General features: G+C 33.2%; 2 protein-coding genes across 6 annotated transcripts; both read right to left on the bottom strand.

Annotated features, from left to right (window-relative positions):
• Window positions 1-58: 58 nt before the first annotated feature.
• On the bottom strand, window positions 59-2187 carry LOC148168504 (protein peste-like). The gene is made up of 6 exons (XM_088046311.1): window positions 1700-2187; window positions 1194-1409; window positions 847-1141; window positions 598-800; window positions 474-547; window positions 59-421 (listed from the first exon to the last, which is right to left on the bottom strand). Exons 1-6 carry the CDS (start codon window positions 2162-2164, stop codon window positions 148-150), a joined length of 1527 nt encoding a protein of 508 aa, XP_087902437.1. The 5' UTR covers window positions 2165-2187; the 3' UTR covers window positions 59-147.
• Window positions 2188-6525: 4338 nt separating this feature from the next.
• LOC148168503 (protein peste-like) lies at window positions 6526-12974 on the bottom strand. Of its 5 annotated transcripts, none has more exons than XM_088046305.1 (8): window positions 12596-12974; window positions 11108-11162; window positions 8267-8710; window positions 7664-7876; window positions 7323-7614; window positions 7070-7272; window positions 6944-7017; window positions 6526-6896 (listed from the first exon to the last, which is right to left on the bottom strand). In XM_088046305.1, exons 2-8 carry the CDS (start codon window positions 11150-11152, stop codon window positions 6608-6610), a joined length of 1560 nt encoding a protein of 519 aa, XP_087902431.1. In that variant the 5' UTR covers window positions 11153-11162; window positions 12596-12974; the 3' UTR covers window positions 6526-6607. The 5 variants fall into 5 exon arrangements, with proteins under 5 accessions (XP_087902431.1, XP_087902434.1, XP_087902433.1 ...); XM_088046308.1 differs by lacking the exon at window positions 11108-11162 and adding an exon at window positions 8932-9122 and having other exon boundaries at window positions 12596-12971; XM_088046307.1 differs by lacking the exon at window positions 11108-11162 and having other exon boundaries at window positions 12596-12971.
• Between the last annotated feature and the right edge of the window lie 2843 nt (window positions 12975-15817).

The raw sequence follows: 15817 nt of genomic DNA, 5'->3' as shown, positions 1-15817 counted from the left end.
ATCTAAATCTTTAGGATTGAATTAATATTAAAAAAAAACACGAAATTTACAAATAATCTAAGTATTCTGTTATCACAATTTTTTACTTACAAAATACAAAAGCACCCAATCAAGAAAACGACAGGCAATAATAATTCAATTACAAAACTAATCCTTAGCTTCTATGTGCGCATTTAAAGGTATGTGCTGTTCTTCAAAAAATTGTATAACTGGACGTCTTCGTATGTGGCGGTAGTACTTCACGTATAGTAAAATGAAAATGAAAATGATACTACCAATCACCATTAGAGTCCCTACTGTCATGCAGATCATCGGAACCATTGTCAGCAATTTTATTAAAAACCATTGGAATCCCTTTATTTCATACGATTGTTCTGTCCACACAACGGGAAGGAAAAAACGCGGTACTTTTTCAAATAAGCTTAAAAAGAACAATGTCTGTAAAAATGAAGGAGTTTCCCATGACTACTTACGAAATACCGGAAATTGGTTGAACTAACAAATTTACTTGAATTTTAGCGTGTGCTCTGAGGGGGATTCCAGTCATCTTAAACAGATTTTTTTATCATATTTCACATTAATTTTTCTTGTACTTACGGGCTCTATCACCATAGAAAAATTGTGTTTGCTTCTTTCCGGCTTTAGACCATCAACTGTGTTAAGATAATACGGATCCGCTAAATAGTAATGAGGCAATGAGATAAATAAGGGTGAGCCATGTCTTGTATTGGAAAGATTGACCATTCCAGACGGCACACATTCACCGTTGCAAAAACAACTGTTTTCCGGAGAATGTGTCCCTAAAATAATTGTAAAAATACGAGAATTCGTTTTTAGTAACAGTACCATTATCCAAAACGCTTTCATCAACAGCGTATTTATAACCTAATATCCCTCCAACAACTTCTTCTTTTACAAACGTTAAATGGGCACTTCGGCGCAAATCAGACGAATACAACGAGATCGACGTCTTATTCAGATTTCTTGGATAAATCTGCCCAGCCGAACCAAAAACGTCTGCACAAGACCCCTCGAAGTACGGAGTTCTATTCTGGTAGTTCCACTGATGGATTTTCCCAAGTACCGAGTTGATCCCGGTGCCCATATTAAAAATACCATCAAATTCGGACGAACCGTTTCTCTATAATTTTAGTATTACCAATTAGCATACTTTCATTTTTTGTTTATTTTACCTGGTACAGCCACCCGAACTTATCCCATTGTGGCAGATTCAAATGGGAAAAAAATGGCAAGGCTGCAGCAACTTTAATCAGAGGTTCTTGATAGCCTTCAAAAAGTAGCTCCCGGACGGTTTGAGCTCGGTTTAGCACCGGAAAACGACCTGACAGTGTCACGAAAACTGCTTTTCGGATGTAATAATTCCAGTTGCGGAGCACATAGGCCGCGGTCTGTAAAAATCTTATTAAACCAGACACCAGACGAAATAAACAAGTGGAAGCTATGACGCAGGTAAACCTGCTTGGTGAAGGGTGTCGCGTTAAATTTATTAATGGACACGCATTTTATTAAAACTTAGACACATTCTTCGGTGTTATTTTTTCAAGGTTTTTAAGAAGTTCAGTATTTGTACAACAAAAAAACTTTTGTTTGCTTTGGTGTCAATTAAAACTTTAATGGTTTGTTTTGGCATTAATACCGAAATAAACAATCTTCTTTTGTTTTTGTTTGTTAAAATTACCAAAGTTAGTGTGTCCGCCGTCACCACTACATCGTCGAGATCTCCGTTTGGCGCGCTTTCATCATAATGCCAATATTTCTGCTGCCGAAAAGTCACAGTACCATTGTCATTCCACGTAACATTCGTCTTTTCTTCTTTCTGCCAAAATCTGTAAGGTCCCAATTCCTTGAACGCCGGTTTTGTGGATAAATTATAAATATCTTGAGGATTCGTCCAATTGAAGAAATGAAAATCTGTGGGAATATCTATCGGGATTCGACTCCAGTACTTGTACAAGATAGAGTTTGGTCGTAAAACAAGGAAACTGTCCATTATCAGAGACCACGAGTATATTAAAATTAGTCCGCAAATTCCTATCGTAACACCTGCACTAAACTGACATATAGTCGTTAGCAATCTGTGGAGCTTCATTCTTAACACTACTGCACTTTTCAGAAGACTACGTTTATATGGTAAAAACTGCATACGGCGTCGACAAAATAAAGGCAGAGACCAGTCGTCTTGAAATACGGGGGTTTTGAAACTGGTTTTAAGAATTAATAAAGAAAACACCAATTAAAGCTATTATTTACAGCGTCTATCGACTATCGTAAGTGAGTGATAAACTTTGATGTTAAGGAAGCTTCGAACAATTCATTTTCGGAAATAAACATTTTTATTTTATTCAAATTTTGAGATGACCGGTAGGTTATTCTTACATGATTTACCATCAATGCTTAATTTGCAGAACCAAAAGCTTCCGAAAAGCAAAGACTGCAATTTTATGTGTCTTAAGTGCAGACTTTTACAAAAACACTTTAGTAATAGTAAAGTACTCGTAATCATATCTAATTACACTATTTTATAAAGTCATGTCATGATGATAAAACATATTTTATGAATTTTTAATTTGATATCGTAAAATGAACGGAAATTTCATAAATCGAGCATTTGAGAGAGAAGCATTTGTATAAGAGTTGAAAGATGATGATTTCAGGGATTTGGCAGATCTAAAGAACATGAATTAATAAATTCGTACAAATGTGCAAAGATGTGAAGGAATTAAAAAATGATTGAAGTAAGAACAATTTAAAAAATCTGGAGTATCAAGAGATTTGACAAAAATTAAAAATCTTTTAAAAAAATTTCGTTAACATCCGATTTAAAGTTTGGCACTATTTGGCGCATCCACCATAGATGATGAATTAAATTGTAGTAAAATTAGACAAAAAATATAGAATCATTTGTTTTTAAAAAATAAAGAAAAGAAGCCAAAGGAAATTAAACGATATTGAGTCGTATTTTAAGGAATATCAGTCTTTTAGAACACAAAAAAGTGGTTCAAGGACTACAGGAACTGTGTAAAAAATGCATAAGCATACAATTTTGCAAGTTGTGTAGAAACTAACTGGTTCTATAGACAGTCAATAAAAATCCATGTTTGTTAACTTCTTGACGTTATCAATTAAAATTGTCAAGTTTGATCTATTAATTTCTCAAGTTCCGTGGAAGAAATCGGTTCTACTACTGTACTCTCAGATGTATCGATTTCCGTTTAAAAGCTTTATTACACTAACTCATATTTCTAATTGTAATTTGTAATTGGCATAGGGATTGCTCCGTCTACATAATGTTTAAAATATTCAGAGTATTATTTTGCTACCGGTAGATTTAGTTAAAAAAGATACAATTTAATAAAGTTAATGTCAAAATAAATAATTAAAAAAAAGTTGCGTCTAACCAGAGCCAACTATAGCTTACGAGCCTACCCCTAGCGGCCGGAGACTCGATGTGACGTCAGCAGAGTGGCCGAACGGTTAGCATTGCGGTTTATGGAGATATAGGATCGAGATCTCTTTATTCTTTATTTTAACAAACTTATATATTGCTAATTGCGTTTTGCCTGCAATGGCAATTTTTGAGAGGTTTTTCTGCGTCTGCTTATTAAATATTCTTCTCAAAATATTACTGAATTACTTCTTTTTTGTGACTTTTAGTGGGGTGGACAGGAATAAAGATGCTTTATTTTTGTAAGAACTTTATAAATCGATAAATAAATAATAAAAATTCACATTTTATGGTAGTCTAACCATTCTTTCTTCAAGGAAGAGTAAGCGGTATTTTATAGATACTGTTACTTTTTACCCTTTAATTTATTGAATGCAGAGTCCATTGTATTTTTGTTAAAAAGGCATTGAACATCGACTAAAAGCTTTTTTATAACTTTTTAAGAATTGTATTTCCTAGTAACTATACATACAATGCAAAAAATTGACAAAATTTTTCTCTATTTCTGGAAACGTATTCAGCATTAATAAGTTAGCCATTAATGTTATGTCAAATATTTTATTAAATAATTATAGCAAACTTAAAACATATAAATAATGTATTTATGAAACAAGTAAAAACTAAAGACAAATTAATTAACCAAAATTCATTATGAGACAATAATAATTTCATTTAAATATTTTAATTTTATCTGTTATAAAGATATCTACCCACGAATTAATGTAATATATGATAATGTGTATATTATAAGTACATACTACATAAATGTACATATACATACAGGGTGTTAGGTAACGTTACGGCCATAGAAAAAGGGGTGATGGAGGCAGCCGTGAAAAGTAATGTTTCGAAGTTTTTTTCGGGTTTTCTTGAACCGTTTAAGAGCTGGAAGGCTTTAAATGTGACCAATCAGGGAACAATTTGCATAAGGTTACAAAAATTTGAATCAGAGTTACTGAAGGAAATTTTTTGTTTAATGTCAAACTGACAGTTCTAATTTTTTATCAGTGGCGTACTTGTTCCATTTTTGTGGACTTTACAAATCAAGTTCGTCAAAACGAAAATGTGTTGGGTACAATAAAGGAAAAATTGTTGCGTCGTTTACAATTATGTGTTCAACAAGATTGTGGCCATTTTGAACATCTATTGTAGTGTTGCTTTATTGTCTGTTTTTTGAATAAAATTGCGTTGTTTTTCCCTTTTATTGACGCCACTGATTTCAAACTTCAAATGTGACGGGAAAGTGACAAATTATTCGTTTGGTCCAAAAGCTACTTGGATTTCAGTAAAATTGAAAAATTATTTGACGCCATTCTATTGGTCAACTTCCGAGACAGTTTGCCTTCCTTAATTACCCATTAGTCTATGGCCGTAACGTTACCTAACACCCTGTATGTATAATTATAAAATTTCACATAAGTTTTACTAGTGGTAAGTTTTTACAGGTCTTTTTATGAAGTACGGAAAGCGTTTTTCCCTTTAAACCAATGCATTTTTCGTTACTGCTGTAACGTCATAATTCCTAGGCGCAGGCTCGTAAGCTATAGTTGGCTCTGGTCTAACTCATTTGCACGAATTTTTATATTTACGTTGAATAAAAACAACACAATTTAATGGGAGCACCGCGTGTCAAGAACATTGTGTTATCGGTTCTGGTTTTGTCGGCATAATCAGGAAACACGTTTTATTAGCAATGTTATTTCCTAGCAGTTATTATTCTGTTTTATCCCTACATAATAGCAACGAATAACACATAACTGGCTTTTTATAATAAAAATCAACCATATTTTCTTTATGGGTAATAAAAAATTAAATAAAAATTTCTCGCCTCGCAGTTTTTATAAAAAAGTATACCTTTACCAATACAATAGGATTCATCCTGACAACAACGTCGTAACGATAAGCCTTATACTGTTGATAGTAACTGTGTTATTATTACAAACGAAATTTGTCTTTGGATTCCTTTGTCAAAATCTATACAGTTTCATCTCTTAAAATTTGGGTTTAAGGCTCTGTTTACACGCTAGTTTTGCAAACGGTTCACAAGCTGGTTTGTGCAAATGGCCGAAACGTGTAAACGGGACTTAGCGGAATGCTTGTAAAAATCCTCAGAATTTGTCCAATTTGATAGTAATAGTTCAACGGAATGTCTCCCGGAATTTTACTCCAATATTAATAAATATGAGAGGTTGGGTTTAGCACGAGCAAAATATCCAAGATTGTCGACCATAAATTCAGAAAGTGCGACACTACAAAGTGTAAAAATGGACAGGGAAAAATACATTTGATACATATAGAAGAAATTGTATTTTTGTTCCTGCTTGAAAATTTCTACTTTAAAGCAGTGATGGGTTTTTCAAAATGTTTTTAAATAGATAGATACATATACCTACATAATATTATGTATTAGGAACAGGTTTGAAGAAATAAGCTATAAAAATATTATGGACTAGTACATTAAACGGTCAACAAGGACGATGAATGATGAATGCAGCTAATTTGAAGCTGTTTATAATTGTAAAATTAAATTAAATTTGCGTCGTAACAATATTATAACCTTTAGAACCAATTTTTTGCCTTGTTTTTTAGTTTTTTCATCACAAAATATGCCTCGTATTTTTTTCTATTTTTTCGTAACTGCATGTATTTTTTTGAATTTTTTGATATAGTTGGTCTGAGCTACCATAAAATCATAAAAATTAGACGGCAACCGCAACCGAACAGTTTGCGGTATTTTGTCATTTATGACAAGACATCTGACCTGTTTAGGGATGCTGTTCTTATCGCAGCCTGCAAACTTAAGCAAATAATCCCTGATTATGTGCACTTGAGAATCTTTTAGAGCTGTCCCGTTGCGGTAGTTTGCAAAGTTTTATGCTTTTAGGGTAGCTCCGCCCAACTTGGCTGAACTATACTCCCTATTCTTATATTTATCTAATTATACAATTATTCTTTCTAGATTCTATTTACCTCATCAAGTTTTCGAGTAAGAATTTTTAATGTTTTGGTTTCTTTTTCTTCTTTGTTTTGAACTTATTATTAAACATAAAAACACAATGTAAGAAACATATTTTTATTAACATGACGCTCTATATTATACAAAATATAAATAATAACAAAACAACTATGAAGAAAAAGATTTCATAATTTCTTAATAACTTCAACCGATTGATCTGGTTTTAACGGGATATTTTGTTCAACAAACAAAAACGAGTCTTTGTTTTCCCCACAAATCCTCGTATTACATACTTTATAAATAAAACAACACAAAATAATTAAACTAGCAAAAATTAACACTATTCCTAAAGAAGTACAAATAACAGGCAAATTCAATAATAGTCTTAAATTGAAAGCCTCATTATCGGGAATCTTGACGCTTTGTTCAAACCAGAGCATTGGAATAAAAACTCTCGGAGCCTTTTCATAGATCCTGAAAAACCAAAATTAGAGTTAATCAAAACCAATCCCACTCCTTACGATATTGCTCCGATTGGCTGCATCAACAAATTTATCTGTAGCCTGGCACTCACTTCAATTGGTATACCGGTGGTCTGAAAGTAATACAAATTTAAAGACGAAGAAAAAAAGTGCTGCTGTACTCACAGGTTCTAAAATAATATAAAACTCGTGTTTGTGCTCATCAGGATTCAAACCTTCAACCAAATCTAAATAATACGGATCTGCTTGATAAAAATGCGGTAATGAAGCAAATGAAGGTGAACCAAAGCGACAGCTCGAAACGTTGAGGAGTCCGGAAGGGACGCATTCTCCGTTGCAGTAACATTCGTTTTCCGGATAAAGAGTCCCTGGAAAGACATGAAATGTCCAAATTGTCGGCCGTATCATTCAAACTTACCATTATCAAGCATGTAATTATCAACGACGTATTTATTCCCTAGGATGTTCTTCACCGCGACCTGCCCGGAAAATCTCAGCGTCATAGTCCGGCATAAATCCGGCGAGAAAAACACTATCGCGTTTTTTTCCGGGGGAGTAAAAAACTCTCCGGCGGATCCTCCAATTTTAGCACACTCTCCTTCGTAATAAGGAGTGTACGTCCAGTGGTTCCAACTGTAAAGTCTTCCGAACGCTGTTGAGATTCCTGTTCCCATGTTGAAGATTCCTTCATATGTCGCGGAACCATTTCTCTGTAATTTTAGGGATAGAAAATGAGATTTAGAAATTGGAGTTTTTTACGGTGTAAAACCATCCGAATTTGTCCCAGTCTGGCAAAGAACCAGCGAGAAATGGTAAGGTCCGCGCCGCACTAATCAAAGGATCTTTGTATCCTTCGAAGAGCATCTGACTGACTGTTCGAGTGAGATGGATGGTCGGTGCCATTGTAGAGAGAGTTATAGAGAGGCCTTTACGGATTAAGTAGCTCCATGTTCTTGAGGTGTAAACTGCGGACTAAAGTAAAGTTTATGTAAACTTGAAAACCGAAGGAAATGTAGTTTCAAACTGCAAAGTCGAGAAGTCAAGGTCTAAACGCCGTCATTAACGAGAATAAAAAGTTTCTTGGATTTTGCCAAAATGTTTTTTGTGTCGCACAATCTTAGCGAGCTGTCTAATTTAAATGGGCCAAGCTTCTGCGGCGCTTTTCGTTAGAAAGAAAAAATCCTTTTTAACTGTAATTTATGGAAATGGCTCTTTCTTTTTTATTCCTTTCGAATGAAATGTTGTGTAATAAATTAACGTACCAAAAGCGTGTTAGTTTTGCGACTTAAAAATATTGGAAAAATCATTTTTTGAGAGGGGTTATAGTAAAATTGCTACAACTTGACAAAACAAAAATCTTACCAAAGCTACCGGATTAATCGTTGTCACTTCTTCCCTAATATCGTTCTTCAGCTCGTGGTCATCAAAATACCAATACTTCAAATGCCCGAAGCTGACCGTCCCATTATCGTTCCACACGATATTACTCTTCTCCTTAGTTTCCCAAAACCTGTACGGCCCCATTTCCCGAAATTTGGGCTTCACTGTTTCATTGTACACATCTCCCGGATTAGTCCAATTAAAGAAATAAAAATCGATAGGAAAACGTTCAGGGAATTTTCGCCACAATTCATAACTGTGCGAACTCGTTGTTAACACCATATTACTGTCAATAATGTACTTCAAAAGTAACGGCCAAGCACACAAAAAAACTACTCCCATAATCACTGTTAATCCAGCCACAGTGCACCAACACAAACACGCCGGGAAGGAACGCTTCGGTTTCATGTCGATGGGTCTTCTAGCCTGAAAGGAAATATTTAAAATTACTATCGTAGAACAAAAAAGGTATGATAACTACCACGTCTGGTTTAATAATGCACTCTTCTTTTAAAGTGGGAAGTTAATTGGGAGAAGCGGCCGCTGATTATCATTAAGTTAAGGTTAAGAAGCATCATTTGACCCTTCGTTAATTCACTTTACGTGAAATCAGAAGTTATAGAATTGAGGCACTTGCATGTACTTACCACAGTGGTAAACTGATGCAATCGCAGGTTTTTCTTTCCCTTGGTGCACAACCAATATTGGATTAAATGTGTAAGTTATCGGTCATTGAAACACATATTTTGTGTTTTTAGTACACGTGGCGACCTATGATGTGAAAGACGAGCCAAGAGTCGATACAGGGATGTTACGTGGGTGAACGCGTAATCTTGCACTAATAAGATTTGATCGTTTACTTAATTGAATGCGGATCAAAATTTTGCTTACAATATGGACACGAAACTGGCAGAGTCAGGAAAAAGTAATCGATGGCTGCTTTTTGCAATAAAAAGATTTGAAGAGTTATCATTTAATGTTTTAGGGGTCATCCGACAACACTAGTCAACAAATTTTGCAAAAAAAATTAAGTCATTTCTAGAGTAGTATTGCCTTCTAATTTTGTATCCGAAGAATGTCAGACATTGCATGTGAAAATTATTAAAACGGTGTTTTTTTGGGATATGAGATCAGTTTTTTAATAATATCATGAAAGTTGGGCTGACTTTAGCGATTTAGAAACTAAAAAACTAAAGCTCAGCTTCTAAATAATAGTACTATGTAAATACAGAACGGGTCTTGTACTCTATTTCAATTTCGTATTCTCTAAGTATAAACTGAATTTCATTTAGTTGATTTCAATTTCCACGAACAGTTACTGAAATCTCATTGTAATAAATACTCTAAAACTGCATAGAGAATGAGAATTTCCATCAAATCAGATGCGCATATTATGCAATTTAAACATTTCGACAAAACCAGCCTTTCAACTTGAACCAAATCGTTCCTTTTGTGCTTCAATATGCACTGGAAAAAAACCTGTTAATTGCTCCGATCGCGATCAGCTAAAAGTGTCATTATTCTAAAGTTCAATGTATGATAATAAAACCGTCAAGCTGAGATGCAAATTTGTAGGCTCAACCGCACAATTTAAAATTGCTGAATCAAATCTAGAATTCCCTCGTCTTTCAGGGACCTGCGGTAAATTTATTAAATTCTCGGGGGTGGTAAACACTAAACGGTCTTGTTAAAATTGGCGGGAGGTTTTTCAGCTTTCTCTTTATATCTTTCTTCAAGGGCGAAGTTCTAGGATGTACATATTTAAGTTAAATTGTTTTTTTTGCAATTACATACATATAATAACTGCCATGACCTAGCGTTTTGTGACGTCTAGATAAGAACAAGTGAAAATAAACAAGGAAAGTTTAAATTACTGAATTAAAAGTGCGATTATATTGTTTATTAATTTCGCTAAACGTTAAAAACAAAATAAAAATAAATGTTGTGGAAAGAAATAACTTACTTATTTTTATGACCTTAATGAAGCGTCGCTTCTCACATTGATAATTCTTCTTTAGTTCAATTAACTAACAACTTCACAGATGCGACTGTTTATTCTTTTTATAATGAACTTAACCTTCAAAGTTATATTAAACTAATCATACTGATTAATGTCTATCGTTTCATTAGAAAATCTATTATTCCCATTTGCAAAACTACTTCCAGGACTCACTCATTTATATTTTGCACTTACTGATAAAAGGCTCTAGTAATAATTAGCAGTGACGCATCAACTCGGTTGGTATGTAAATTTTAAAAGGCTTTTATGTTCAATTGTTTTGATGTTGTATTATTATTTTTTATGCATAAACAAACTAAAAAATTTAACGTTTTCCTTGTGCACACATTTAAATTATAAACTAAAGCGATAGAAGGTTACCACCAAAACAAGAATGAGAAATTTAAAATAAGTATGAATGAGCTTGTGGAGACTGAGAAATAACTAAAGAAATGGAGTCGCGGACAAAAAAAGAAGAAACAGGCAATTAAAAAATACACAGAAAATTCAGAAAGTTCGAAAGAGAACTGTAAGAAAATTGTGAGCTTTCAAGCAGCATTTTCAATCTCTGGAGCTGGTTCTTCAAATTCTAAACTAGCTGTTGTTTATTAACTTTAAATGAACCAATTACAAACTTTAATTAATACAAGAATAGAGAAAATTGTATTAACAGTTCTTGGAATAACTTTCGATCTGTACTAAGAAATACAATTGAATTCATCAATAACTAATTTTTTGTTATTCTTTCAAAGCAGACAATTTACATGTTTCAGCCATTTGGCGTATTCGAGGAATGCTAGGAGATACATAAATTAGGCACTTACGTTTTGACTGTATTGTGTCAAAGACTCTTTCTTTTGTGCTTTCATCAGTCTGTACCTGTATCAAAAAACAGTAGTTATGATCAGGTAATAATAACGCCAGCCTCATTTACTTTTGTTGGTCAGCATAACCATATGATACACAAAATGTTATTTTGAAGTAGGCTGTGACGAGAAAGATAGACTTAAAAGTCATGTCGAAGTGATATTTTGTTTTTAATATAAGTTTAATTCTCTGATAAAAATAAAATTTTGAAATGCGTTGTAACAAACTCCAGATTCAATAATTAATTGAAAGTCAATTGAAAATAAATCAAATGAGAAATATCAAAGTCCAATCACTTTTCTTTCCGACACACGTGAGTTTTGTCAAAGCCTACCCTAAATAAAAATCTTGTGGATCATACGGTGTAATAACTAAATACTCAAAAATATTTAATTAAGTAAGTCAAAGGAAAAGTTTTGAAATCATTTAAATAAATTCACAGTGTTTAACCATGAATTAGATAGTAACAACAAATAACGGCAAAATTATACGAAAACCTTGACGTCAATGAGGGTTTGTAGTTTGACGATATATCTACAAACATAGTTTTCCCTGGCTGCATTCATTTTCAATATAGTTGGAATATATTACATTCTGAGCCAACAAAGCGTTTCATGTTTCAAAAAATCTATTTTTTTTAATATTAATTACAGTTCTTTTATAGAACTTATGTTTAGTCATTTTCACTTATTTGGTTTAGAAGCGTTTAATTTCATGAGTATCATCTGAAAGGAATCCTGAAGAACTAAAATGTATGCAAAAAAAAACAAAGAAGAACCTAAAGAAAAGCAGAATCTGAAGAGGTTCCGAAAGAAATTTTTAATAACCATCAGAAAAAACAAAAATTGAATTATTTCACGTGCTAATTTATGTAGATGTTTTTGCCCATTTAGAATTGCACGAGAAGCAAAGGTCAATATATTTTTAGTCCTTTTTCTAAAATTATCGGAATTTATCAAAACAACACTCAATTGTTTACTGTAATAATAAAAGTTATAGCATTAGCAAAACTGCAATAATGACCATTTGTGTTTTACAACCAAACAATCGAACGTAATACCATCGAAATCAAATCGCGAAGGCCATTTGTAAAACAATGGTTACCAAATCAATTGTAATATCTCCATGTACAGACACCCAGTTATTTACTTAACAAAAAGATTTTCCATTTGAACCATTTGCTCTGATTAGCTCTAAGAATTACTTGGGAAGACAGAATCTCGTCATGGTTTCTTTAGCTTTTGACGTTTGAATTCAAATTTTTCCCACACGAACTTGACATAAAATGAATAATTTGAAGCACGTAATTGCGAATCATAGGAATAATTTTACTCTATGATCTGATTGCGGTTCTAATTTAAATAATGACGTAAATCTTCAAGTACTTTTTAATTTATTATTATTACCCTCACGAAATTAAAAAATACAAAGAAAAAAGTACTTACTTTTGCGATCACATGAGCCGACTCTCACCAGGACTGCTACGCGGTGCTTAAAACCAACTCTTATCACTTCATTTGCCGGTTGTACTATTTCATAAAAAGGCGTATAAATATCCAGCAGTACATTCTAACAAACTGACAAGGCGAAACCCCCGACGCAACCACACAAGGAAAACAAAGGATGCGATTCGTAATTGAATCCAATCTGTGATTCACAACAATTAAGATGGTCTTGCTTCTTCCACATAACAAACGTTTTAATTCATTTTAATCTAATCGCGTGCCAAGGAACGACGCTTTGTTTTCGTTGTCACGTGGTCTAAATTTTAAAATAAGATATGGTTCAGCAGCTGGTATCTTTTTTTGTTGGCGCCTGAAAATAAAGTATGTACTTGTATTATGTGTTGTGTGTTTACGACGACCGTTCGGAGCAGATTAGATAATTTCTGCATTACGCGTTTTTTTTGCTTTTACTGTATTATTATCAATTATAGCCATTTAAGTAGTAATAGGCTTGATGGAAAATCCAATGTTATGGACGGAAGAGCGCAGTGAGCAAAGCTCTCTCTCTACTGTCCGTGCGAATCGCATACAAAATTTTATTTTTTCTTCTAGAAAAATATAGTTTTAAATATTTGTAACATTGACAAGTTTTTTTGTTCTTATGCAAAACATTTCATATAAAGGTTGGAAAATTATAGTTCGATTAAACACAAAGATATTTAAATGAACTGGAAATCTTTCTAAAAAGAACTTTGAGTCTTACTTCTTAACAGGATGTATAACCCACGGTTCTCCCTATTAGGTGAATAATTGAAACACTCATAAAACTCAAATACAAGGTTCCCGACATGTTGCATAAACTTGATAAATTGCAATAAATTTAAAGTTTGACTTTGAAAATAATATATTACCTAACATAAACGTCATTTAAGCACTTCTATATCATTTTATTACACATTTTATTGCCAATAAATAATAAAACTCTTCGTTGGTTGAATATTAGAAGTGTAAATTTTTTTGATTTGTCGTCTCGGCGGGTGCGCTAAAATAAAAAACGGTGACTTCATAGAACTTTATTTAGACAGTCGTAACTAATATATTTGTAACAATTCAATACATTAATATAATGTTTACTGGATTACAAGAATTCAAATACGTTTCTCCCCTTAATTTAAATGTCAGCTACCACTAATATTGGTCTAAAACGTTATAAAATCGCGACTTAATACAAGTTGTCGTTGGTTTATTTTACTCTAAAAATTTCATGTCATTGCATGCACATCATCGCCGTTAAAACCATTTCCAGTAGGCATTGATAGTATTATATTTACACATTATTATGTCGAAATCGAACACTATCTAAAAATACAATCTACACTTAGGTCCCAGAATAAGTAGAGCTTTATGAAATTTTGATTATATGATCAATATTTCATTTCTAGTGCTTTTGTTAAAACGGCCGCTTTGTCCCATGTCACATACAATGTTTAAAAGTCGCGTTTACGACATGAGCATTTTTATAGATGATTTGAAATGCTTTAATGAGCTAATAAAAAAATTACATCGGATATTACATGCTAAAGTGGTACTTTATGGATAAATTATTCGACCCTGTTCATTGCGATATGTCACTTTGTGATACTTTTAGTATTGCTAAATAAGCAAAAAGCGTGTGATGATGAGACAAAGCGACTTCGGTCCTATAAGCAACGTATATAAATATATCACAATATACAGTAAAATACACTTCCTAACACATCCATTTAATATTGTGTTATTGTTGTACGAGTCGGATGGAATTGTGCTAACAATTATTTGCTTTAATCTCCCTCTTTCCATTTAACGATTATATTATGACATTAGTTAGTTTAGACTGTGACGGTATAAATATTTCCGAATAAAGGAATATGTTTGAGATTTTAACATATTAACATTGTAACAATTTACAACGAACAATATTGGCATATCTTGTATGCTTTTAAAGCTTAAAATATTCATAATTGATCAGAAAGGCATGCGTCTGAAAACATCTCACGTTCCACGAGTTTTGAGCAATTTTGGAAAGTGCATTATGCTGAGTAAATTTGTGGCATTTCACGTTCCCAGGCTATACATATTTTCCATTTCGATACAAGATACTGATTGCTACGATTTCTAGTTGATGTCAGTCACAACAAACAAGAATTCATATGCTAAAAGGGGTGGAATGCAATTTCGCCAAGTCTGCTAAAACGAAGGTATGCTACCAATGTTTGTGAATAGCATAAACTTTTAGATAAAGTTCAACGGAGAAGTGCAGTAATTTGAGGAAACCGAACCGCGTAGAGGCAAATCTACTAAAACAAAGCGTTGTTTGTACTGAGCACGAAACAGCACCAACTAAATGTTTATGTGCGTCGAAATCGCATGAAAACTATGCGAGGCAGGTATGTGATGTAATTCGTTTTCTTTATGTGCGAAATCATATTTTTAGGTTCTAGTAGAGACACAAGTTTTGAAGGCCGTTTTTTGGAACTATCTTTAAGAATTTCTGGTATGTTGTTCTGAGATGATATTAGAATCTGAAGATATGAAGTTTAAAATGAAATATGGCAACTAATTTATAGGTTGAATATTAAAAAGCAAGATTATTGCCTTCATTCTTGGATTAGCCTTGATATTTTTTGAATAGTTTTTAAGATAATTAATCTAGATTTTATGCAGTGACCAAATCGTCTTTAGAAATTTCTTGAGTTCAATTTCTGTTCGAAATTTTTCATAAAATCTTCAAAAACCCGAAGCTGGCGAACTGAGAATTACGCCGATAAATAAATCTGTTTCGATGAGACATTTTTTGCATTGATTTAATCAACATAATTATTATTACAGCCTCATTAATTTTATAACCAAGTTCAGAGTTTTATTTTATTTAATGCCGACCCGTTAAACTCGTATGTGACGTCATTCGCTTAATTTCGCACGCAAATTTAATGCTCCAAAGAAGTTGTTCTGACTCTCTGACGTCAAATGCATACCACCGAGATGCACATAAAATACCACAAACTTCGAATTTTGCGAAACTTTGTGCTGGGTTTATTGACTTCAATAATATTGTTCGTTCAAATTCAAGGCCTATTTTTGGCAAAAGCGCCCCTTAATGCACCCGTTTTGTGCAGACAATCTCATAACATTAACCCCCCGCAACACATTTTACCTCTGCCCGTCATCTATAATTGTAGAAAA

The sequence above is a fragment of the Gnatocerus cornutus genome, chromosome 9 (genome assembly GCF_029298725.1).
Source record: "Gnatocerus cornutus isolate USDA-ARS CGAHR chromosome 9, icGnaCorn1.1, whole genome shotgun sequence".
Taxonomy (NCBI): domain Eukaryota; kingdom Metazoa; phylum Arthropoda; class Insecta; order Coleoptera; family Tenebrionidae; genus Gnatocerus; species Gnatocerus cornutus.
Note: the sequence above shows the minus strand (reverse complement) of the source record. Positions and strands in the feature narration are given on the sequence as shown.

Coding starts and splice junctions, on each gene's coding strand:
- LOC148168503 (XM_088046305.1), bottom strand. CDS start 11,152: ATGAAAGCACAAAAGAAAGAGTCTTTGACACAATACAGTCAAAAC. Junction 7,877..8,266: donor CGATTAATCCGGTAGCTTTG/GTAAGATTTTTG, acceptor ACTTTACTTTAG/TCCGCAGTTTACACCTCAAG. Junction 6,897..6,943: donor CAGCCAATCGGAGCAATATC/GTAAGGAGTGGG, acceptor TTGGTTTTTCAG/GATCTATGAAAAGGCTCCGA.
- LOC148168504 (XM_088046311.1), bottom strand. CDS start 2,164: ATGCAGTTTTTACCATATAAACGTAGTCTTCTGAAAAGTGCAGTAGTG. Junction 801..846: donor TGAAAGCGTTTTGGATAATG/GTACTGTTACTA, acceptor CAATTATTTTAG/GGACACATTCTCCGGAAAAC. Junction 548..597: donor TTTCTATGGTGATAGAGCCC/GTAAGTACAAGA, acceptor AATCTGTTTAAG/ATGACTGGAATCCCCCTCAG.